This window comes from Ixodes scapularis, unplaced genomic scaffold (assembly GCF_016920785.2).
Source record: "Ixodes scapularis isolate PalLabHiFi unplaced genomic scaffold, ASM1692078v2 PGA_scaffold3__209_contigs__length_174095766, whole genome shotgun sequence".
NCBI classification, from domain to species: Eukaryota; Metazoa; Arthropoda; class Arachnida; order Ixodida; family Ixodidae; genus Ixodes; species Ixodes scapularis.
Window position 1 is genome coordinate 44,177,565 of NW_024609868.1, and position 25,809 is coordinate 44,203,373.

The following is a 25,809-nucleotide window of genomic DNA, read 5'->3' on the forward strand; positions in this document are numbered from 1 at the left end:
TACTGAGCATAAAGCAGACGACTTTCTCTCCGCATAGCTCCGGTCCGCTTTGCCGCACGTGTATTTTGCAGCGTCTCACAACGCGCACCATGCAGCGCGCGGCGACGCGCGCGCCTGCCGTCTTGCAGCGTGATCTTGTCGAGCTTTTCAGAATGTCTTCCGCTAGGGGCGGGTCGGGGATCTACTTGCGATAACGCAATGCGTAAGTCTTGTGTTCTACGTACTATGGGTCTTGTCGATCACTCAGATTAGTCGCTAGGCTGCCGCACGCACACAGTTGAAAACAGAAATAGACTGAGCATTGGCGCGATGCTACTCACCGACTCCTCTGGGCCAAGCAGAGCGAGATGACCAGGGCCAGCATGACGGACAGGAAGACGGACAGGCCGATGAGCCAGGTGCGCATCTGGTCCTCCTCGCGCTCAGCATCGCTCAAAGCGTCCGCCGGCTGCACAAACGGCGATTATGAAACCTGAGGGCGGACGCCTCACTGACGGCGGCATTTCTCTCAAAGTGCCTCGCTCACTGCACCTCACACGACGTGTGCTCGGAAGAGCGTAGTCGCACGGGAGCTTCATTTGCACGAGTTCTTGTGCAGCAGAGACACTCTGCTGGGCAATATATGCTCTCACCTATGTTTTTGATAGGGATGTGCGCAGCATGTGTCATGCCGTGCAAGAAAGCACCAGGCAAATGCACCACACAATGTCCGGCTACCAGCGGGAGGTTTCGTCGTGTAATACGAACATCCAAACATTGTCGCTGGCAGCTACCCGCGACGGAATATTCGAAGCATTCTTTCGGAGTGAACGTGCCTGACCCATTTAAGCCACTCGTACGCGGTGCTGAGAACCCAACCTTGCAAGCTCAGGCACAACTTTCTGAGGCAATGCAGTCAATGCTATGGGTGCCCGAGCGCTCGGGCACTTTGAGCGCTGATCAAAGGTGCACTATACGCACGAGGCCTCTGCCCAAACATTCTTGGGCATCAGGGAGCATCAGAGCCCAATGTACGTGTGAACGTTTATATTATTATTGTCAGCGACAACTTAAAAACGTAGTAGACGCTCCGCGTTCAGCGCACGATCATTGCCTATCGCCAGGATTGGGCTGCGAGTGCGACGAGGAGTTATCAAAGGCAAAACGTTTGCGTTCGAGGCGGAGCATGCATCTACTGGGTTTTTAATCTGTCACAGTAGTTATTATGCTAAAACTGCCTCGGATATCAGGGGGTCAGTATCATTAACTGCCCATACCGCTAGAACTTCAGACATTCTATCGCGCAGCCGCACCCTGCACATTTGGACGTCATGGATATAGACCAGCGTTTCAGGTTGACGTAAGTCGTCAATCTCGTCCGAGTTAGATAAACATAAAGCAAGCGCTTACTTCGCTGTATAGCACGTTGAATTCCTTGAAGAGCTTGTCCAGGAACTCTATGTTCTTGTCGATCAACCTTGAATAGAAACGCGGCCGTGAGCCTTCTTAGTTCGTCTTTGATGATTGAGACGGGCTTACGTGAGGACCGTGGACACCTCCATGATGGAATTGTCCTCCCGGTTCACGAAATGCAGGTAGAGGTCACTCCTGCGGGACGACACGCGAGTGGTCACGGATGCGTGCTGAGCGGCGTCAAGAGGACAACCACTTACTTTTTGCGGTCCACAGAGCCGTCTTCGTTCTCGTGCACCTTGGCCTCGTCGACGTTCACGATAGCTCCCGTGATGTTGGCCAGCACCCTGCGGAACGAGCGCTCGGTCAGGGAACTCGTCAGAACGGACAGCGACACTCGTCTCACTCTCGGAATTCCTCCATCTTGTCCCGAAACTCCTCGGGCGTCAGCCGCAGGACGAACCGGACTCGCTGGTCCTCCCTCAGAAGGTAGATCTGAAAGGGTAGTTGGAGAAGTTCGAACCTCGAGCTCCGCAGCGACATTTGACCGGAGCCTACGGCGCACAGTGTAGCTCATCGTGAAAGCGCTGCAGCGCAGGTGTGAACCTGTTCGATAGGAACTGAACACTCGTAGGGCGCGTGTCCTCTCTGTCTTCTTCAGAGCAATGGCTCACTACGGAGGCAGCCATTGTAGTGCACCCGCTACGAGGCCTTTCAAACGTCCGAGCATTCGGCTGTGGTTTAAGTGGAGGGGAACTTTTATAGGCCAGGCTTCCGACTGCGTTGCTTCGGCATATATACTGTATCGCGGCTAAAGACTATGCATATTGTTCCTGCTATGTTCCAAGCTTGAAATTAATCAACGACAAACGAAGTTCTAAACAATTGTTATTTCTTTTTCTAACCACTGAAGGCACGACTGAAAAATTCGTATGCAGGTATACGCATATATTTTGCAAAAATATTGCACTCCTAGTTTTTGTGTCCTCTTCACCTGACATATATCGTAAACTGGGTCGATACCTTAATACGGGTAGTGTGCAGCCGCACTTGACCTTACGCAGAGCCCAAGACAGAGCATCTGTTGCCCGAGGGGCGTTAATCGGTGGCATCCGGCACTAGAAATTAGTCCAATGGCGCCAGGCACATTGAAGTGCGCAGGAAAAGTGCTGTAGTGCAGTATGCATTTCTGAAGCTGGTCACACACGTGCAGCACTTACATATGTGCTGTACGAGTGCGAATACTCCCGGACGGACTCAAAGTGGTCGGGAAGACAAGCCTAGGGCACGAGTCGCGAAGACGGGGCGGGTCAACGGGGACAGTGCTTACAAAGACCCTGGCGCTGTCCTGCAGGCCCTGGGTGTCGTTGGCGACGACGGTGAGGTCGAAGTAGCCCTTCATGCCTCGCTGCGGGTAAAAGTTGAGGCTGAGCTCCCCGGTCCGATGGTTGATGAGAAACGGGGGCCCCGTGAGGGACTCCAGGCCTTCGGACAGCGTGCGCCGGATCTCGCCCACCAAGTAGTAGCTCACCAGGCTGTTGATGCCGTCGTCAAGGTCCACCGCCTGCAGAACGGGCCGCTCGGGCTCGTAGTTTTCTCTCCCACAAGTCTCCGGGCAAAGTTAACGTAAACTAAGGGAGCATAGAGCCCGTACCAGCAGTTCTATCGATGAGGAAAGTTCACTTTCGACAGAACGGTCTAGTTTGTCACGTATACACCGCACGCAAAACCTTCGCGTTGCTATCGGGAGCTCGTATGGTCGAGTTGAGTTTAACAGAGCAGGTGCCCGCATGGCCCAGTCCGCAGTCTACAGTCTAGGAAAAGTGTCTAATAAATATTGCGAGAGTTATTGGGAAGAAAGAAACATGACGATAGATAAAGAAATATCTGCTTAGTTGGATGGTTCCTGTGTACGCCCTCCCACATATCTTCACCGAGTTAATTAGACCGTCACAAGGACGTTGAGACCTCCACCCGCCCTGGTTGTTCAGATATACACGTGATGTCATATGCAAGTACGACACGGTAGAGGACGGCCTCAGTCAGCAGGCCGAAGGCGGAGGCACTCACCCTGACGGCCATGAAGACGACGCCGAAGTCGGCCTCCATGGTGACGCCGCCCGTGAAGACCGGGCTCACGAACCTGGGTGGGTTATCGTTGACGTCGAGCACGGTGATCTGGACCTGGAGCAGCGTGTTATCCCTCGAGTCGAAGCGGGCCACGGGGCGCGGCTCGTGGAAGCAGTCATCCGAGGCCCGCACCAGCAGCGTGTAGTTGGATTCCTCCTCACGGTCCAACACCTCGCTCGCCGACAGCTGGTGCGTGAACAGGTCCAGCGAGAAGCGGCCGCGCTCGTTGCCACCTGTAAGCACAGCTCGGCTAAAGCGCCTCATCGCGTGCTTGCGTCTTTGCACCATATCGGAGCCCGTGGTCTTTATGTGATATTCACGGATACGCACACAGAAGAGAACTCATCAGTGCGCGAACTCGCGAAAATAGATAAGTAAACAGTGGTGGCACGCCAACTGCCGTGTACGGTGCGACTGTGCACCAATAACCGCTTTCTGTGTACTGCCATCTTTGTCTATTTCGCTGTGGAACGTGAACCTGCGCAGCAGCTCTTCTCTACGGAATATTAGACATAGTGTATGCGTTCACAGCCCAATTATTCAGCATTTTTCACCTGGGTGATTAGCGCTGGAAAAATGCAGAGCATCACGAAGACAAAGAGCTATGACGTGGTCAAATAGGGTTACCTCCATTTCGTTAACGTAAAAAAAAAAAAAAAATGAACGCATCTTCACGCGGTGAATGATGTTGATTGAGGCGAAGCTCTGGTGGTGCTGATGATACTGATTTTATCGTTCATAATTAGTGCTGATGGTGCTGATTTTTTGTATTGCTCATAGGTAGTGCTGACGTTGCCGTTTCGACTTCATTATTACTGCTTTATGGTCGGTGAAATTCAGAGCGTGGTTCTTCTAGCGGATCAGCTTCGATCCGCTAAAAGCCGTGGCAACGCATCTCCACCGCTTAAGTCAACGGTCCATGTCAGAAAGAGAATCTGTGGTATGGATCGTGGCTATGTACGCATTTGAGCATTTGACCGCAGCGCCCTCTCGTCTATAATACGTTGAGCCAATGCATGCAAAGTTTAACGCGATTATATACGCATTTGACGGCAGCGTCCTCTCCTGTATAGACGTTGAGCGGCTACAGTTACATGCAACGTTGGAGTGTACCGTAGTGGTTAAGACGTCTGCCTCGTAAGCAAGCGGTCCTGAGTTGGAACCCACGTGCGGGCGTACGTTTCTTTTTTTTTTAAATGGGCCGATTTCGGAGGCAGTGCAATCGATGTGAGCACGAACGCCGGACAAGACTAGACCCTAAGGAGCTTCGCCCTTAAAACAAACCGCTTAGGCTTTCGCCAAAATCCCGCGACCACAGAAGCCGTTCACGGGAGCCTCCTGGTCGCGTAACGTCAGGTCACGTGACAATATGGTATTGTGGCCTCTTGTGCATGCTCCGTTCGCGATTTTGGGTCTCTTCAAGATCCCCTTACCCCACCACCACTCCCAGAAAAAAAAAAAAAAAGGGACAGAAGCAGAAAAACGGACTCTTCGTTCTTTCTGAATGTCGTATAGAGAATTATATGCTGCCTCGGAACCTTTGAAGCCGACCCTGTGGTCGCCCACGGTGTGTTCCCAACTCACCGACGATGTAGTAGCAGGGAATGGGCTTCAAGATGCTCAGGTCGTCGTCGCGATCGATCGTGTTGATCAGCTTGTAGCTCTCCGCGCCGGGCTTCATGTTCTCCGTAAACGTAAGCTGGTGCTGCGAAAGAAACGAACCACGTGTGCTCCAACACTAGGTTCGAGAACCTGCAAAGCATGCCGCACTTACCACATCTTCTGTGAACTCTGGGGCGTAATCGTTCACGTCTGTCACGAACACGGTGAGGTCCAGGTCACTTGACAGGGACGTCGGCTGGCCCAAGTCAAACGCTTCAACACGAAGCTGCGAGAAAAACATTCGATCAAGAGTCGACTTGACGATATATCTTGCAGAACAGTGTCCAGTCGGGTCTCGGATATTTTCAATTCATTATGAGCTCAAGAGGACCCTGAACACAATAGGGTCTTGACGGAAATCGTACGCTGTAAATTGCCGGCCCTGAAGGCGCGTGGCGCTCAAAGTGACAGCACGGGCCCTCGCTAAAATTGTAAAGCTTTTGTGTACAATCTACGAAAGGTCATGAATCTTGGAGGGGCTTTTCTTATGCAAGCAGCAAACGTCACTCAAAATGCGCTTTGCAGTAAGAAGTCTCGGATTTATCCATCGCCTAAAGTAATTGTGTTGTTTTTATGTGTTTAGACAGCCTCGAAATTAGTCTACCTCGACGGCCGACTTGTCTCACTCACAGCTGTAGATAAGACATTTAGCTAGTGCTGTAAGACCGTTAGCCTGGGGTCTTTAGCATGCACCACGCAGTAGTGATCCACGACCCCACGCTGGTACGATGCTTATCCAGACCAAAAAGGGGAGGGGTGGAGATTCAACCCAGGGATCCTCATCCACCGCCTAGAAGAAGAGGCCTGTGGCTTGTCATCTAGGCGCACGCCTATTTTGCCGTTCAGGGGCCCTAATCTACACAGCGGGACCAAGCGGGACCAAGGGACCGATATTGCTGCGATTGGCCAGCTCCGCCCCGCAGACCAATCGCACCAGGCGGGATTGGTCCCGGTCCCTCGGTCCCACTTGGTCCCGCCGTATAGATTCGCACCACAGGTCGCCGCGAGCGCGCCTCGGGGTGTCTCGAGTCATTGGCAACGCCAAGACTCAAGAGTTTGCCGCGTTGCGGCGTACTCTCCTCAAGCTTGCACGTGTTTGCCGCTTTGGACGGGCCAGGGATCTACTATCGACGATATAATACACGGGCCTTGTCCTCTTTTGGCTACCACCTCAGCAGCAGAGCCTTTGGAAGGGGCACCCACCTCGTAGACCTTCTGCGTTTCGCGGTCCAGCGGCAGCCTGAGCGTGATGATGCCTGTGATTTCGTCCAGCCGAAAGGTCTTCCAGTGGTTGTTGGGCAGGTCCTTGAGTCGGTAGCGCACCTCGGCGTTGGCCCCGAAGTCGCCGTCTTCGGCCCCCACCTCGACGACCACCGTGCCCAGGGTGGCGTTCTACGGAGGAACAAGGCGGAGCTGTATACCTTAAAGCGCCCGATGTTAAAGAGTCAACGAATGACGCAGAGACGAACTGCCCGAAGTACGGTTGCACCGGCAACCCGAGACAAGTGCAGGTGAACTTCTATCTTTTTTAGAATAGCTCAAAATATTCTTTGTGGTGCCTTTCGTTTATAGCATGTGTGTTGATATTTACTACTCGCTGTGTCGCATCAAGTGCAGACAAATTAAGAGCTACAAGATGGGCATTGAACAACTCTAGAACCGCACGTAAGTATTAATCTGCACGTAACTAAATGCACGCGTACAGCAAGTATGGTAAAAGTGTGAGGCTCGACCTTGTAGCTTATTTATCTCGACGGTAAGGAGAGGCGGCGCGAGAACTAGGTGCCTTTCCGTGATGTTTCACGTGGCTCAGCGACCGTTTCGACCACCTGGAAATGGTTATATTCTTCCCTCGTCTCGTCACCGACATAGAAGGGTTAGGCCTTTGTGCTTGTTTTGCTTTTACGTTGAGGTTAACACAGCATCATTCAAACTGAGCGAACACATAAGCTACTTTCCCGCGTTTTATTACGATATTATACGCACAGAACTTGAATTTCGTTCCAAAGTTAGCAACACAAGCGTGTGCGCAAAAACGAGTTAAAGATAAACAACCGGGAGGCTGAAGCACTACCTCGGGTATCCGTATGGTGTGGTTCTGGGGCGGCCTGATGAAGACAGGGCTGTGGTCGTTGACGTCTGACACGCAGACGGTGAACCTCTGGACGGACGAGCGCGGAGGCAGCCCCTGGTCCTGCGCCTTGAGGGCCACAGTGGCGTTGCCCACACGTCCGCGAAGAGAGTACCGGTTGGCCACTCTGGCCGTGTTGTCCGGCAGCGTCTCCACCTCGAACAGGTCTGCAAGGGACGGGCGATTTCCTCGCACGACCTTACGACCACGCCGCGTCTGGCCGAAGGGCATCAACGCCCTTTTATGACTTCTGTTCTATTTATCTGGAAGCCTTCTACTCTCGCTAGTTGCTGCGGTTCGAAATTACGCCGGGCACTCTAACTCAGCGTCGATATTTGTGTCCAATATTCGAGAATCATATTAATTCATAGAACGCCATCACGAGGGCGCTTTGTAAAGGGACCATCAAACAATATTTTGAGTATAGTTATAAAAAATGTAAGACGTTTACAATCCCCTGTAACGCCGAATAAGAGCGCAGCTCTTGAGGAGGAGGAGAGGAAGGCACGGAGAGGAAGGTATGCACTCCTCTTTTTCATCCGTACCCTTCCCTCCTCCTCTCCTGCTCCCTCCACACTTAGGGGGAAATTTTCGCTGAATTTCCCGCTAAATTTAGCGAAATACATTTTCTGCTAAATTCAGCAGGGAATTTTGTTCACTAAATTTAGCAGGGAATTTTTTTCCCGCTAAATTTAGTGGGAAAATTTTTCCGCTAAATTTAACGCGGAAATTTTTCCGCTAAACGAAGCAAAACATTTTTTCCGAGCAGGACATTTCTTTTTTTTACTAAATTTTCTACTAAATCTAGCAGGGAATTTTTCCCGCTAAATTTAGCGACGAATGTTTCTGCTAAATTTAGCGAGGAATTTTTTCCGCTAACTTTAGGGGGAATGTTTTCGCTAAATTTAGCGGGGAATTTTTTTCATGAAATTGAGGGGGAAATTTAGCAGGGAAGTTTTTCACTGAATCTAGAGGGAAACATTTTTTGGTAAATTTAGCGTGAAAGTTTTTTGGGGAATAGCTTTTCACTAAAGTTAGCAGGTAATTTTTTCCGCTAAATTTAGCGGGAAATTATTTCTGCTAATATTAGCGGGGAAATTTTCCTTTTAGTTTAGCGGGGATTTCTTTCCGCTAAATTTTGCGGGTAAATTTTCTCGCTAAATTCAGTGGAAAATTTTTTCTGCTACATTTAGCGGGGAAATGTTCTCGCTAAATTCAGCGGGAAACTTTTCCGCTAAATTTAGTGGGGAACTTTTTCTGCTAAATTTAGGGGGGGAATTTGCCAGTAATGCAACTCGCGGTGACGTCGCTCGTGACGTCGCTCGTGACCCTCGTGATTTCACACGTGACGTCACGTGTGACGCCATTATGGAAAACGTCCCATAATGCAACGCGCGGTTACGCCGACGCCAAAGGCGACGCCGCTCAAGCCAGAAATGGACGCCTAAGAGCTGCGCTCTAAAAATTGCAGACAGAGCCCTTCCACTTCACGTGAAGATGGAGAACCAGCGAAGCTGTTATTTTTAGGATGTCTAGGACGATGCATAGAGGACGACGTCTAGGACGACCTCAGGGGTGACTTCAGGACGACCTCTCAAATGACATCTAGGACGACCTCAAGGGCGACCTCGAGGACAACGCCTAGAGGACAACCTGCCGGAAGAAACTCAAGGACGACTTCTATGACGACCTCGAGGACGATGCCTAGAGATAATAACAAGGGATCAGGACCTCACTATCTAATAAAGCCAAGGAAGGCTGACTCACGCTAATTCGCCCCCCCCCTTTTTTTTTTAAAGTTTAGTCATACTTGCCATGACCAATGGGGAGTTTTCTGTCAACCTCCGCGGACGCATTTTTGACAGAGCCTAGAGCATAACAGCTTCGCTGTAATACTCAAGTGCAAGCAGAAACTGAGGGAGAGGAGGAAACAAGAACGCGCGAAGATGCCGGAACGCCGAGCTCTGGTTAGAATGATTGGTTGATAGACGTAAAGAGCTGCCTTTGTCTCCACAGCACTCGTCGAACGCGTTCGAATGCGAACGCCAAACGCCGGACGCCCGCATTCCGCTTTCAAACGCGTTCGGCGTCTACAGTGGAGACAAATGCTTTCAGGGTAGCCTGCAATGATTCTAACCATAACTCGGCGTTCCGACATCTTCTCGCGTTCTTGTCGCCTCCTCTCTCTCAGTTTCTGCCCACATAATCACCTTCACCTTATGATGTACCGCAACGTACGTTACGAAGCTTGTTAGCCAATTCAGCGCCACATACAAGTGACTTCGAGCTCCGATCAACCGGAAAATCACGTGACACACTCGGACTTATGGGTTGGCTCCGGTGGCTCAAGGTACAGCCAGCGTCCGTTGCGGCACATCGATGGAGAACCCCAGTACTATATATATATATATAGCAGGTGAAAAAAAAAAAAAAATGCAGTTCCCTCCCCACTCCCCCGTTTCTTTATTAAACGGCTTGAAGCGACATTTAAAGAGGCGCTTCACAGCCGGGAGTGTGCAGAGCTACGATATTCACGGTCAAACTGAGAGCGCAGCTTTAGACCCGATGAGGTCAACTCGCAAAAGTTATATGTAACTGCTGCAAGTGCCGCTAAGTATGATCTTTCGGGACTCCTCCTTGCTGGGTGCGAAGGGCGCAGGCAGGAACTCACCCGCGTCGAATCCTGACTGAAGGGTAAAGGTGATCTTGGAGTTTGGACTGGTGGGATCGTCTCCGTCCGTCGCGGAGGCCAAGAAGACCGTCTCATGGGCGCGATGGAACTCGCTCACTTGAGCGCACTGCGTTGGTCGGACGAACACCGGCGACTCGTCGTTCACGTCCACAACTCGGACGCTGACCTGGAAACAGTTATTTTAATCTTCAGTCAGTATCTCGAGGACGCTGAAGAGCCACAGTCTCAACGCTTCTACACCATACAAAAGACCAAAAGACACTGTGTTCGGTAAAGACATGATAACAGAAGTAGCTGCGGACACGCCTCAAAGATGTTCAAAACATGTTTGCTTCATATATATATATATATATATATATATATATATATATATATATGGTATATACTGTGAACATGTCTGCAGACTTTTTTTCGTATCATCAATGTGACAGGAGCATCATACAAGGGAAAAATACGCCTCAGACAGAGTCCACGGTCTGCCTGTTTTATGATGGATCAGCAGTTTCATTGTGGCCTTTTACAGCAGTGAAAATTCAGATACGATGTGCTGATGCAAGTGATTACACGTTTCAAGACACAAGAAGGTCAAGCGCTAGTACCTACGACGCAAATATTATTACACGAAAAAAAAAAAAGTATTGCGTAGTACTGAAGGGAACCTGATGTGGGAAGCGATAACAGCCAGCCAGGCAAAAAAAAAAAAAAAAAAGAAATCACGGCGCTTAACAGGTAAAGTTACCTTTAAAGAAATCATTGGATTAAAAGAGAAAAGGTATGTTATAGGTAAAAAGAGCGCATCTGGACAAGGACGAAGAAAAAGGAACAGGCAAGACTCAGCCCGTTCTTGTCCTTCGTCCTTGTCGAGTGGCGCTGTTTTTACCTCAAGCTGTCGAATAACCGACTAGCCTAAACAAACCATCTAGTGTGTTATATGCTCAACATAGCACGTATGTCACAAAACAAAAAATAGCGTAATATTTCTGTCTTGAGACTCGTTTCTGATAAGGAGAAATTCCGAACCATTATTCTATTTGGGGCTTACGTCTCGTAATAGAAGCATGTTTCGAATTAGCTCCCCATTCGAAATCTGTCTCGCACTCCAGTCCATGGCACTTAAAAAATTTTTTTTCTTCTCTTATATTTTTTTATGGGAGGATGGCGGTGGGGAACGTGAGTTTAGTGTGCCTTTAAGTGGGGCGGAGAGGGAACAAGGATTATGTCTAGGTTGTACCGCATTAAGGTGGACTCACTTGTTTGAAAGTTCTGCGACTTTCGTCGGTTCCAAAACCAGCCTCGTAGTTGTCCCAGGCTTGAACAATTAGGGAGTACGACGCAGTTTCCTCACGGTTCAGTGGCATTGCCACCGTTATGATGCCCTGCAAAACAAGTAGTATACCAATGAACACTGTTGACATATCACCCAGTCAACGTCCTGCGCAGCGATATAGAATCGATAAAGACTCAAAGCATGAAACGAACCGTTGCACGGAGGCTACACCAATCATGCTTCCCTCGCGTACATTGGCGACTCCAACAAACTATTTGTTTCATGCTTGCCGCCACATGTTTAATTTCGGTCACCTGGTGCTACCAGGGTTTTTTAGCGGGCGTGAAGAAACGGCTCGCCTATTTTTACAGCTTCGCTCTTCGCTCACTTTTGTTGCAACAGGTTTGTTTCAAAACACCAGGGTATGAATTTTATATGGTTGTTTATTCGGGATTGTGCCAAAAATTTACAGCATCTGGCCACCAGGATTTAAAGGTGTTTCCCATGCAAAAGAAACTATGACAGGCTATAGGAACATTGCTTTTGTTATAAAAGTAAATTGAAATAAGGACTACTCCAGCAAACAGGGTACCTCAGAAAACAGTCCTATCTTCTTTCGTTCCATTTCTTTGATGACAGATGGGACGTACTATAGTTTATATTGATGATATAACCTTCATTACTGGATCTACAGATTTTCAGACCTCATAAATTAAACTTCGAAATTGCCTCTAGAGGCTATCGACGTGGTTAGCTAATGTAATTCTCTATATGAATGCGACTAAAACAATCACTATTAATATTTTCAGTCGATGAAGAGTTAATAGTTCAACTGCATGTCAATGATCAATAAATTCCACACATTTGCAACTCGAGACATTAGGTATGATATACGACGAAGAATTTAGCTGGAAATGACATAGAGGTTGTACTATTCCGTGAACCTAAGGCAGTAGAAGTATTAACCAATATGCAACCATACGTACGAGACAGCGCCAGTCTGCAGCAAGATCTATATGCGCCAAGTACCGAACTTTGGTTGCATAATATAGAATCAGACCCATATTTCTGCTAAAGAAGAAATTCCTACGACTATTTTTGAACCTCCCGCAATGTACAGCGAATATAATGTCCTCAACCTAGAACTTCGTATATACTTACAACTCGGTTAATTCTTAATTTTAGCGGTTCAGATCTATTTACAGGGACTCAGCAGCCCTTTTATAACCCAAGGAGTTAAACAAAAGCTCCTCCTGATCCCTGGCTGTGAGTTCGTCATCTCGGAGACCATCCATTTCAGTGCGAACTTGCACGAGATTTTTTTTAGTTTCAGTTGTATACTTTATTTTACGTTTGTTCCGCTTGTATCCAACTCGTTAAAAAGTGTAAATAGGCTCTCTACTGAACCGGTAATGAAACGCTCATGAGAATTCCGTCAACCAAGGTTTATGTCTTTAGCCTATACAGTTTGTATCCCAGTTCCACCTCTCGAATACCTAAAAACACCCCTTAAAGGGGTGGATACGGAATCGGTAGACGGAATCCAGGGTTGAGCGTATAAATCTTATTCAACGTCGTTTCTTTTTGTGTGTATCTCGGGGAGGTCAAAAAAAAAAAAAAAGTTTCGCTGAATATGCCAATACTGTATGGGATCGTACAATAAGCTCAGAGATGTGTCGGAGTTTTATGAAGATGATAGGGTTTAGAAAATATTCAACTTTGCGAATACTACTTTCGAATACAGTGAAACCCGTTTAGAACGAACCCCATGTACAACGAATTATTGTCAATATCGAACTCGCGAAAAATTCAAATAAAGATGCATGAAAAAGTACGAACAACATATTGGCTAAATCGAACTTTTTCTCCCCGGGAAGGCCTCCAAAAGCGCGCAAACAATCGTCTTCTAGCCTGCCCTTCCGTCAAAAAAGAAGTAGGAAAGAGAGAACATTCCAAAAGCTTAAGTTGCGAACAAAATCGAGCGAGGAGAAGCAATTCAGTAGGGGAGAAAGTTAAAAAATACTCTGCACGCACGCCAAGAAAAAAAAAAAAAAAAAAAAAAAAAACTTTTAATTTAAAGGTTCGTTGACACTCTTGCAACCGAGTACGACCGAGAGAGACCAAACCGGTTTTGAAGCCTCTTGCGATCTCTTAGGACCAACTCCGCTCAGCGCATCCGGTCTCAAGAAGTCTTTCTCGGTCGTACTCGGTTGCAAGAGTGTGAACGCGCCTTAAAGCGTTTGCCCACGAAGACAAGCGATTCAGGAAGAGAGATTAGCTATAAGAACAAACCTTGCAAGCATGCAAAAAAAAAAAAAAATTAGTTTGAGTTACAAGGCGAAAGTGAAGAAATGAGAAGGAAAGAGAAGCTCTCGCCTTACAACGACCACATGTGAAAGTTCGTTGTAAACGGTTTTTGCTATATCGAACTACTCGCTATATCGAACTGATCGTAGCGTTTCCTGCTGTTCGTTATAAACGGGTTTCACTGTAACACACAATTCGACATTTGCTTTGAGGTTAACTGCGATATTCGTACTTGATCGCGGCAGGTTAGCCCCGGACACGGACAAAACAGTTCAATTATCTGGGCCTAGGACACGCAGCTCTTTGTGAGCCTATCCCACCGGCATCGGCAAGACTTGACTGTCAGCGAGTCATGCACGACTATATTCCATGGACTGTGATGCCGCTACAGACGATCTCGGACGCGAAGATAAAGCAAGGGCTGAGTTTCGTGACGACAAGTGCTCTGTACTCATGCTCTTCCTGATTCATTTCCCAGATTACTTTGTGTTGTTTTTCTTAGTGTTGCACATTGTTTTAGCTTAGTTTTAGAGCGCAGCTCTTAGGGGCCCGTTCCCGGCTTGAGCGGCGTCGCCGTCGGCGTCGGCGTAACCAAGGTCACCCCAAGGTCATGTGACCCCCCCCCCCCCCGTACCCTCCCTCCTCCTCCTCAAAAGCTGCGCTCTAATTCGGTGTTACAGAGAGTTTTAAACGGCTTTCACTTTTTTGCTTTTCATTTCTGCGGATATCGTTTGATATAATCTTCGATTGCTTTCTTCAAAGGGAAAGGTGAAATGTCACAAGAAAGAGAACAAGCGAAAGGAGAGACTTGCCGAGTCCCTGTCGATCTTGAACTTGCCGTCGGTGCCAGCGGCGTCGAGGGCGTACGTCACCCTGCCATACCCTCCGACATCAGCGTCCACCGCTTGGACGGTGGCCACCGATGAGCCTACCCTGGCGTCCTCAGAAACGGAGAACTCGGATGGTCCGTATTTGAAGATGGGGTTGTTGTCGTTCTCGTCGAGCACCTGGATCTGCAGGTCCGTGACTCCAGACAACGGGGGCAGCCCTGAGTCGGTCGCCTTCAGGGTTACATTGATCCAGCTGTACAGCTCGCGGTCGATCTTGCCAGTCACCGTGACCTCTCCTGTGCAAACATCATGTGTCATCGGGGCGCGGAGTCATCTTTCACTCGGGTACAGCGGAAACCTGTGCGAGCATCGCTTTGAAAATTGAAATAGACATCAGCGCGCGTGTCATTTCCAGATAAACTGTTCAGAAGATAGACCCGAGATGAGGGGTAATTGTTCTTGTCCCGGACAACAGGAGAACGGCAGCGAGGTGGTTCAGTTGAGCAGCGTCCAGCGCGGGCTTCCCTTCCATAACGCTTCAGGCATCTCGTGACCATCGAGTGTGCAAGCCCAGCCAAAGCACGGCGGAAGCCAACGAGCGCGTGGTGAGGGCAGGACATCCAAAGGAGAAGCCCTGCCGTTCTCATCCTGCCAGTGACTTTAGAAGCCAATAGCCTTCCAAATACATCTATTACAAATAGATGTATTTGTAATTCATCTATTACAAAAAAAAATTGTTCGCCTCATTGCTAATGTTTCTTATATTTCAAGCTCCGAGGGTCTGCTTGAAAAATATAATTTGTTGCGTGTTTTCGATATGTATACGTATAAACCTATGGTCCGCTTTAAGGCAGAAAAAAAAAAAGAAACGTGGATATTTTGGCCAAACTTTCTAAACTAAGGGAACATGTTACCTCCTATCCAACTCGTTCGGCGGCACGTTGGGCTGTGCCTCTTTGCCATAACAACTATTCCACGCAGTCTCTAAAGTATATGCTACCTACTTTACTAAATTTCCTTTTAAACAAAAACGTTGATATAATGTCTGTTCAAATGCAAGATTTATTTTCTTATATGAATTGAATATATCAGTTGTCTGCGATGGGTTATGATCTATTTTTGTATACAATGTTGATATTTTTGCTGTTGCTTTGTATTTGAATCTGTCATGAGGAACTGTAAAGGAGCAGGGAGCTCCGTCAAGCTGTTCAACAGCTTTTTCCCTCCGTTTCCTTCATTCCTGTATCGAATGGGAAATAAATTTTATTATTATTATTATTATTATTATTAACCTCTACTGACTGCCATAACTGCCATCCACTACGGCAAAGATGTCTTTCATGTTTTGATTTTTGTGCATTGGTAGATAATCTCAGCTAAACCGTTGAGAACCATGACATACCCGTCCTGCGGTCAATGTTGATCAAGGCAAGATACTCCGCTTTTCCCTCCAACGAATAAGTGACGGTGTGGTTCTTGTCGGCGTCCACCGCTCTAGCCGTGACGATCGGAGCTCCGACCACAGAGTTCTCGGTAACTGTTTGTCGATAGAATGGCTTCTTGAATGTAGGCTTGTTGTCGTTCACATCCATGACCTTGACCGAAAGCGTGGCTGAAAGAAGCATGACATGAGTTGAGCGCCGTGCGATGGATATCGTGTGCCGAGAGAAGCCCACTGGGTCGAGCGAACTCACCTGTGGCCGTCTGGTGCGGTGTGGCGGCTGCCATGTCTTCCACTCTCACGCAGACCTTTATCGACTCCATCTTCTCGCGGTCCACATTGTTCTTCACCATCAACTTTCCTTCCAAAGCGTGTATCTCGAACGTCTGTTGAACGTCGAATTCGCTCACCAGAGCGCCGTCCTCGTTTCTCGCCTCACTCGATGCCCGGCACAGTGAGTACCTTAGCATGGGTCGGTCGTCCTGGTCTGTCGCCCGAACGATAGCGACCGTGTGGCCCGGGACGCTGTTTTCCACGAGCTCCACCGTGCCCGGGTCGTCGAAACGCGGAGCCTTGTTGTTCACGTCCACGATGGAAATGTTGACGGTGACCATGGACGACCGCTGCTGCTCACCCAGGCCCCCGTCGAGAGCGAGGATCTGCAGACTGTAGAGCACGGACTTGGGGAATGTCCGGTCTGGATCGAGGTTGGCGCCGGGAGCCACGGAGATCACTCCCGTAAGTGCGTCGATCACAAACTTGTCCTGGGCTCCGTTCTGGATACGATAGACTACCTTGCTGTTGCTCGGCGAGTGGTCCTGGTCTTCTGCGAGGACCTTGACGATGGCCGTGCCCTCCTGGACGTCTTCGGGAATTGACTTAGCTACGAAGTCGCTCGGAAACACGGGCGAGTGGTCGTTGACATCTTGGACGTACACGACGACACTGACATTGCTAGAGAGCGAAGGCCTGCCCAGATCGTAAGCGCGCACAACGAGGTTGAACGTCCGAACGTCTCCCCTGGGCTGCGCGATCCGCTCAAAGTCAAGAGGTTGTCTCGGCTTTATGCGTCCCTTGGCTTCGTCGATGGTAAAGTTGTTGTCCGGATCGCCCCGCACGATCTGGTAGCGGACCTGACAATTTTCTGTGCCCGCCTGGTCTGCATCTACGGCCTGAAAACAGAGTACACAATTTGATCGGGTACTTTTTATTCAATTAGAGCAAATAAGCCTGTGTCGATCACCCTTCAAGCTACTCTCGCTGATAGCCAGTCAGACGCTCCTCTTTGCCGTTTTTGTTGTGCAGGTACGTGCTAAAATGCGGGTATACTCGTATTCACATCAAGAGCCACAGTAAATAAGGTCGAGCTCCTCGCGGAACATTACTAACTTACTGGAGGTACATTTCAGATTAGCTATGTGTCGTTTTACCGAGAAATACACGTTTAAATCGCCAAGATCGTTATTTCTTCCCACGACAACCAGATCTCGTAAGGACTACTTGACGCAACGTAGAAACTATACGCAAACTTTTATTTTAATGCGAAAGCATTAACTATCTTATGAAGCGAAGCCAGCGGCGTCTGTAACCGAAAAAACAACAAGAAAAAAACCTCGAAGTACACCTAAGCATTTCTTACGAGTTGTGAAAGCGAAAGCATGCAAGCCGCTCGTCCGCTCCCTTTGTCATCTGCTGCGTGCTAGCGCGCGCGCGCTTCGGGATCTCGGAGGCCATGGCGCAGCGGCTTATGAGAGCCCCGTCGGCGAGCGCCAGCCAGTGGAACCGAAGGCGCGCGGAAACTAGGAGCCGTTTTCGCGCTTCCAACTGATGACGTCACCTCGCTCCATGAGACCAGTTATTGCTTCCGCATTTAAAAAAAAAAACGCGAAAGAAAACCCACTGGCTGAGCCAAACGGCTTTTAGATAGCCACAGGTGGCCGCTTCACCAGAGCGCGCGCTCGGCCGACGCAATCTAACTATTGTTTATTCTTGATTTGCATTGTTTTTTGGTGTTCCTTGCATTGTGCTTCGTTGCCGTATTATTTTACCAGTTGCTTTTACAAGTGTAACTCGTTGCCACTCCTGTCAAAGTCCTAATCAGGACTGACAGTATGTCAAATAAATAAATAAATCTCGTGTTAGGCGTGGCCGGAGGGGGGTGGGGGGCTGCGGCCGCTTCTGCTTCTCTCGGCGCCTGAGGCAGCTATGTCGTCGGCGGCCGCAACCTCGGCAATAGCGAAGCATGGTAGTCCAAGCCAGTACACCGCAGACGAACTAAGGGAGCGGAAGAACGACATTCATGCTTTCGCATTCACAACTCATAAGAAGTGCTTTAGGTGTCCTCGGAATGTTTTTTCTCGATCTGACAACGAGTATGGATGTGCTGTTTTAAAAAAATTCACTATGTTGCGGCGTTTGAGCGGTCGACATGCATCGCGTAACGTCCAATCAATCCGAGCAATGCTTCTTGTTGGCAGCTCGGGTTTACTGTGCTCACCGGACCACTAATTAAATCTCTGCTCGTTTGTCAACTTAGGAGCACTCACCGTCATGCTTACTGGGCCTCTCGAGCTGACATATCTAATTTAATTCGGAAATATCGGTATCGAAAAGAGTTCCACGTAAATCCGCGGTCACACTGCGACACTTTCCGAGGCGTGTCCGTTCTTCGTATAGCGGTCTCGTCACATTGGTCGTACAAGAACTGTCACCAGATATGTTCTAAGCATGTACAAAGCAAACATGCTTCAAACATGCGTGACGTGTGTCCGCACACACTTCTCTCATCATGTGTCGGCAGGGAACATTCTGTCTTATTTATGTATGATGTTGGAGCAATAGGGCTGTGGCCTAAGGGCTACGCTATATGGCTGAGGTTGGTCAGGAGATCTGAACCATCAGGACCAATGACGGGGCAGTATAAATGCTTTATCTGCGCTAGTGGCACTTTCACGGATAGCCCACACCGAGATCTCGCGCTTACCCTGACGACGAATGGGGTACGGAAGTCGGCGGCGTTCTCGCGGATGCGCGCCTCGTACGAGGGCAGCACGAAGCCAGGCGCGTTGTCGTTCACGTCCTCCAGGACCAGGTGGAGCTGGACCGTGTTGCGGTTGCCCCGGCCGTTCTCGTCCCTCGCCTCCACTGTGAGCAGGTACTCGGGCGTCGTCTCCCGGTCCAAGCCGTGCTCTGACGTCGCCATCACCACCTTGCCCGTCTCCGGGTCCAGCTTCAGTCTGGACACCCCGCACCATCCGTTCAGCCTCGAGACCAAGGGCCTTTCATCCCGTCGGGTCTCGCATCCCTTTTCCCTATCAGCATGGCACTTCCTCGCAACAGCCGCGTCATCATAGATATGTGTAGGTCCAGACGTGGCCTTTCGTAAAACTAATTTCAGTACGCTGCTACTCTCACCCATTGATTTTCGTTTTCTGGGAAAGGGGGGGGGGGGGGGGGGTATTTCAAACATGACTGGGAACCCATCACAGCCGTGAAAGCTAAATCAAATTGCACGTTCAATTTTAACTAACTGCGCTGGCACTTGCAGTGAGTACATTAGTGAAAAGCAGTTTCACCTTATCACCACCCACCACTGCCCTTGCGCAGTCAAATTAAATTCATGGACATATCTGATGTTTATCGTCCCAAGTGAACCGCCAAACAAACCCTCCGATGATCAGCGTCGGCGAGTGCTCTGGAAGGCTTCGAGTGTTCACTGCTGCTGTCATTAGACCTATATTTATATTGGGAATGTTCGAATAGTAGATTTTGACTTCAAAACGAATAGTGCTATTGGTAGAATATTTTGGAGTCAAATATAAATTAACTTCTTTAAGCCTTTCATTATTGTTACACTAAGCTTAAATGAAAACCCAGCTGAACTCGTGAAGCTTGTTGTCGAGCTTCTACTTGTCCATCTTTAAGCTAAGCTAATTTTATACGATCTATATTTTTGGACTTTGGTCTCAGAAAGTTCGATGCCTACATTCGGATGGCAAATAATCTTCTTGTTCTTTTCAAATATCCTTTCATAAATCTCAAATTTAAAAAGGCCATCGATTAAAAGTTTAACCCAATTAATCGATTAATTATTCGATTAATCGGTCTCCTTCATTTCTATGCATAATATTTATAAACAAAAGGTCAAAAAAAACTTTTTTTTTCTTTTTCTGAGCATGTGTTAAATGGCGCAATATACAATTTTGATCATGAATCAACCTCGATGTGTACTCACTCACACTCACAAGTTATTATTTCAGCTGCATGAGGCGAAGAGGTTCTAAGAAATTCTCCTGCAAAAGCGACCTCCTTTCATCTGCTGCTCTGAACGTACACTAAAACGGCGTTGAAGTGGCTGGGATACCCGTAAGCGTCTGCAATTGCAAGGAGTTACAAATCTTGCCCCCTCAGTCTACTTTAGGCTTAAAGTTAACCTAAAGTTCACCTTTCATACAGGTGTACTCGTCCACTCTGCATGGTGAAAGCGTGTTTTTTTTTTTACATTCTTTATGTCGTCAAAAGTTTACCGATTGACCGATTAAAAGAGTTAATTACGATTAAAGCATTAGTCGAATAATCGGTAGGTTAGTGGATTAATTTCCCAGCCCTAAAATAAGCAGAAAGATTTTTAAAATTTTACTTCACCGTAGACATCTGCATTCCCAAAGATTACGTTTTTTTTTTTTTTTGCATCCCTCTTTGAAAGCGTGCCTTTCTTCTGAGCACGCGACTGCGATATTTGTATATTTCCAAGCGCTGATCACGGCGGGTTGGCCTTGTTGAGCGCGCTTCTTAACGAGCACCGGGGCACAGCGGAGAAGCCATACCCCCAAAGGCGAGCTTTGCGTGTGTTACTTCCCCGCAGTGCACTGCTGTTCGGTAAGAGGTGCGCTCAGCGGGGCTAACCTACCGTGATCAGCACTTGGAAAAATACAAATATCACAGTTCATCTCGAAGCGAATAACAAATATTATTCAAAACTACTAATCCGAAATTCGAATAATCGTAATTTATTTCAACCGCGAAGCAACTATCACTGCTTCGCGGTCACCCTCCCACTGTTCCTCGTTCCTTGTTGTTTTGGTATACTTAATAACACCTATTTTGGGGAACAATAAGCACGCCGTCCTGGTCACAAATAATTCGGACATATTTCTCGCGAACATATTCCTCCCAACAAAGAAATTAATACAGAGCTCTAAAGATGATCAGCAGAACATGCTAATGGCTACTGAGCGACCCAAGCTACTGAATGTTTCACGCTAGGAGGACATCGGGGGGGGGGGGGGGGGGTGTAATATTCAAAATTTGGCAGCGCCATTTATCACGCGCATGGCGCAGCCGTGCGCAAGAAGCCTCAGATCAAACAGCTGGACTCGCCCCTCGCGTATCACATCAATGGAGACGGGTTATCAACCATCACCGAGCGACGTTGACAGAACAAGGCAGGAAACCGTACTCACTTGTCCGCTATTTGGCCCCGGATGTTGGTATAGCGAATCCCGGCGGTTCCGTAAACACCAGAATCTGCGTCTTCAGCCTGTATCAAGTTGATTTAAAAGTTTAAGAATCCCTTCACACGGTTTGTCTCTGCGAGTCCTGACGAGTCTCCCTGAACTAAGCTGCCATCTGAGCGGCACCGCAAGAGAAGGCCAGTACCTCTAAGGGCTTGGGAGGAGCCCTGCTCGGACCTGAAAAGAGCGCTTACCCGGACTACAGCAACGACTGTTCCGGCGGCAGCGTTCTCCGGAATCACAGAGCGGTACGAGTCCTCCCGAAAAACGGGAAAATTGTCGTTGGCGTCCTTGATGTGCACGGTCACGTCAGCAGTTGACGTCTTCGGCTGGCTGGCGACCATCTCTTGGGCCACGATCTGGAAGCAGGCAAGACCACGGCTGTGCACACAGCTGGACTTGGGGGTCTTGTACCTTATCATCAGCAGACACACGCGCAGGCAGGGGAAGAGACAGATGTCTGCCAAAGACGGCGACCAATGGGAGGCGAGAGCGTCCTCACTTCCAGACACGTTGGAAGGGGAATTCTAGCACACATAATGGAGAGCCAGCGAAATAAACATTTTCGTAAGTCAGTGCTTATATCCGCGGTTGTAGTTTTCGCCCAGTCGACGACTCAGTAAGGTATTAGGCTTAAACGTTACTCTGATCGCAGAGCTCCCCTGACTAAGCCGCTGCACCACAGCTTGGTTTGTCGAACACCGTTTCATTCCTTACCCAGTTGAACCATAAGTGGAGTCGCGCATAAAATGTCTACTGGTTCCTAGTTGGCAGCATGCGGCTGAACATCAACGGAAGCTCCAAGAACACGACAAAGAGGGTGATGTCACAGCAAGACCTAAAACTAAGCATTTATTAGGAAACCCAAAGTTCGTGATCATTTTTATACAATTCTGAATGGCCAAGGTAGCTAGAAAGGTACCCAAAATGCTTTCCTACCCCTTTCGCCGCTTCCATCATAAATTCAAATTCATTATCGCGGAAATACAGCGACGGTGTGCTGGCATATGCGACCAAATGGCGAGTGTACGTAATATAAGATAAGCGACGTGCACAAGCTACCTCGGTGTATCGGAATATTACTCTGCGGGGCTGTGTAGAAGCTCTGATTCACATTGATTAATTGCGCTGCTTACCTTGAACTTGACCAGCTTGACTCGCTCGTAGTCCAGATGATCTGGATTCTTAACTCGGATCATGAAAGACACCTCGTTGACGCCGATGGATGGCGTTACCTCGAAAACGCCATTGTCTTCTTCCAGGCGCAGCTGGAAGGTCCCGTTGCTTCCCTAAGAAGCAAGAAAAGAATATATATATATATATATATATATATATATATATATATATATATATATATATATATATATATAACGGGCATGGTGGCGGGAGGCCGAAGGCGTGGGTATATAACTGAGAAGAAAAAACCCTTAGTGAAAACAGCAACAACGGACGATTTAATCTTCGACGTTTCGGCCGGAGTCCGGCCTTCGTCAGGAAAAGTTCTTCCTGACGAAGGCCGGACTCCGGCCGAAACGTCGAAGATTAAATCGTCCGTTGTTGCTGTTTTCACTAAGGGTTTTTTCTTCTCAGTTATATATATATAAACGAATATGTGCAGATGAATGAACCATACTTAACCCAATGAATCAAAGAATTGAAGTTTTCAGGAACCCGCCGAAAGCCAAAAAACGGCGGAGCCAGGATATGAACTCTGGGCCTCCCAATGTCCGGTCGGGTGTGCTGTGCTAACCACTACACCACTCCACCTTAGCTTTCTGGCGTTTCCTACCTGTCTTATTAATGCACAAGAAACGAAATGTATCCAATCGGAGGTGTTCTGGAAACACACGCCGCCGCGTGGAACGCGGTACGACGCTTAGTGTCACGTGGTACGTGCTCGTTTGTGCTCCAGAAATCCTTCCACTGTTCGTCCCGTCCCGTGTACATGTAGTATTCTTTGTTTATGAGCTTTAGAGACACGGTATCATCATCATCTGCGAGAATCAAGAGCCACGTTTTTGAACATACAACGCGGGCACTTCACACCATCGTACGTGGTCTCCGAGAAGGATATAAACGAATATGTGCAGATGAATGAACCATACTTAACCCAATGAATCAAAGAATTGAAGTTTTCAGGAACCCGCCGAAAGCCAATCCTGGCTCCGCCGTTTTTTGGCTTTCGGCGGGTTCCTGAAAACTTCAATTCTTTGATTCATTGGGTTAAGTATGGTTCATTCATCTGCACATATTCGTTTATATCCTTCTCGGAGACCACGTACGATGGTGTGAAGTGCCCGCGTTGTATATGTATATATATATATATATATACACACACACTCGGGGTTATGCTTTGAACGATTCCGTTGTCTCCGGCAGACGGGGACAACGGGAAACACTGCCGCGGGAAATTAAGCAGTCTTGCGATATGCATTGAAGCGGAGTTTAGGTTACGTTCGGTTCTTAGAACACGTTACGCAAAGCGAATAAAGCCAGGTTGCGTTCAAAACAACTGAAACGACAGCAACGCCAAACCCACCAGGTACCTATTCGCGGTGCACAATGTAGCAAGCGATGCAAGAACTGGCTTCGTGAAGCAGTCAAAAGTCACGTTTGTGCCGTGTTCAGTCGTTGTCCTCGTTTTGTTTTCTATAGACGCAGCCATCACAAATTAGTGTGAATCAGCCTTGTGATGTTTTAATAGGTGGTGACATGTTACAGTAACTATAGCCTCTGTTAAGTTAAATTTTGTTATTCTAAGATGTTACATGAAGCGAACAAGGCTGTAAGACGAGGACTCACCTGGTCGTGGTCGTAGACCTCGGCGATGCTGTCGCCGACGAAGTTGACGGGGACGTTGAGCTGCGCGTTCTCGTTCACCTCGGCCACGTAGTGCCGGCTCCGGAACGTGGGCTCCTCGTCGTTCACGTCCGTCAGCAGAATGGTGACCTCGGTGCGCGCCGTCGGACCCAAAGGCCTCGCCGAGCCGGATACCTCCTGCGCCTGCGGTCAGTACAGCGGCTCATCTCTTGCGTCGTAACAGAGGGCGAGGTCACATGATCGAGGTCCGGTTCAAACTTTACGGACGAGCCTTCTGAAGTTTCCAATCAAATAAAAAACGTTACATTGAACTCCGATTATAAGAGGCTACTACCTAAGTAAAAGAAAAGCAATTGTTTTATATTTACTTAATGTTCTCTGTGCTTACACAAAACACCGACGCTACAAGCCGATGGGGTCACTCAGCTCAGAGCCGAGAATGCAAAATCGCAGCGTCCCCCCTACCCCCCCCCCCCCCCGAAAAAAACAACAAAAAAGCGAGAAGTTTAGTTCAGTTCAAAGAGCGTTTATTGATGCCATAAGCAGGGAGAGGGATGTAAGAATGCATCGGTGGCTAGTAGTCGAGGCCTGGATGCGGCGTACTTTTTAACACATATGTACACGAAATAAAGGATTCCAGCTTTGCCTCATGAAGGAGGTCCAGGAGACTTCACAGGATCTTTTTTTTGTTGGTTCTCATTTCCAGGTGGATGAGTCCAGCCTTATAGAGAGGCGATGTTCTGAGGTCGTGTTTTAAAATATTATGGGCTTGAGTTGAGCTAGTTCGTGCATTACTAGGATAAGGCCAGCTTGAACTCGGAACACGAAAAAACGTGAAAAAAACAGATATAGAAGAAAGAGACAGAGATAGACATACCGCTGGACTAACAACTATGGATTTAATGCTTCTTTTTTCTTCTTGAACCTTAACTATCTGCTTCTTCTTTCTTTACTTCTCATCCAGCCCCATACAATCCCATACAATCCAAGGATTAAATGAAATGAAATGAGAGCCACATACAATCCACATACAATCCACATACAATCCCAGATTTATTAAAAACAAACACTTCAGCAGGACCTGGCACACTGCTATTGCTGTTTTATTTTGTGTTGAGCTTCAGCGGGACGTTTCTCTCTCATCAAACTAGTTCCTGAAGGCATCAGTTCGAAAAAATATCACCTAAGCTCGGGGTGCGCACAGCCCCCTCCGACCTCATTATGGGGGTCCTTTTTGCTAGTCAGAGACTTCCGCTAGTTTCGAGAGTGTTTTTACGAATAGTCGAGTTCGAGTGACGTAGCGATCCCCATCTGGATGTGCCACATATGATCCCCCGATGAAATGCCATTGCTCCGCTCGCACCAGATGTGGAGATCGGTTCACCTTCGCCTCACCTGAACGAGGAGGATGAAGGCCCCGTTGCGGTTCTCTGTGGCCTCCCTGTCCAGACGGCCCTTTACCGAGACGACGCCAGTTTCCCGGTCGATGGCGAACAGCCCATCGCCACCTGAGGGAGGGGAGGGGGGGGCATGTACGATTACGCCATCAATCCCTTCCCTGCCACTATACCCAACCGAGAGGGACAGTCTCAGTGCGACCTTCGTGTTCAACCGGGGGTTCGCT

The 25,809-nt window shown here is 48.4% G+C and overlaps 1 protein-coding gene across 1 annotated transcript in view; it reads right to left on the reverse strand.

The window, feature by feature from the left end:
- The window catches only part of LOC8036604 (cadherin-23), a 57,862-nt gene that overhangs the window by 14,625 nt on the left and 17,428 nt on the right, over nucleotides 1-25,809 (reverse strand). Inside the window, exons 10-31 of the mRNA XM_029993195.4 lie at nucleotides 25,581-25,693; nucleotides 24,168-24,368; nucleotides 22,502-22,654; nucleotides 21,560-21,724; nucleotides 21,315-21,391; nucleotides 18,836-19,088; nucleotides 16,106-17,024; nucleotides 15,814-16,023; nucleotides 14,394-14,707; nucleotides 11,258-11,383; nucleotides 9,987-10,173; nucleotides 7,259-7,482; nucleotides 6,388-6,576; nucleotides 5,297-5,410; nucleotides 5,107-5,227; nucleotides 3,463-3,755; nucleotides 2,723-2,956; nucleotides 1,799-1,887; nucleotides 1,653-1,739; nucleotides 1,519-1,587; nucleotides 1,390-1,456; nucleotides 321-448 (exon numbers count right to left, since the gene is read on the reverse strand). Of these exons, the coding sequence (XP_029849055.2) occupies nucleotides 321-448; nucleotides 1,390-1,456; nucleotides 1,519-1,587; nucleotides 1,653-1,739; nucleotides 1,799-1,887; nucleotides 2,723-2,956; nucleotides 3,463-3,755; nucleotides 5,107-5,227; nucleotides 5,297-5,410; nucleotides 6,388-6,576; nucleotides 7,259-7,482; nucleotides 9,987-10,173; nucleotides 11,258-11,383; nucleotides 14,394-14,707; nucleotides 15,814-16,023; nucleotides 16,106-17,024; nucleotides 18,836-19,088; nucleotides 21,315-21,391; nucleotides 21,560-21,724; nucleotides 22,502-22,654; nucleotides 24,168-24,368; nucleotides 25,581-25,693 (4,333 nt within the window). The remainder of the gene's footprint in view (nucleotides 1-320; nucleotides 449-1,389; nucleotides 1,457-1,518; nucleotides 1,588-1,652; nucleotides 1,740-1,798; nucleotides 1,888-2,722; nucleotides 2,957-3,462; nucleotides 3,756-5,106; nucleotides 5,228-5,296; nucleotides 5,411-6,387; nucleotides 6,577-7,258; nucleotides 7,483-9,986; nucleotides 10,174-11,257; nucleotides 11,384-14,393; nucleotides 14,708-15,813; nucleotides 16,024-16,105; nucleotides 17,025-18,835; nucleotides 19,089-21,314; nucleotides 21,392-21,559; nucleotides 21,725-22,501; nucleotides 22,655-24,167; nucleotides 24,369-25,580; nucleotides 25,694-25,809) is intronic.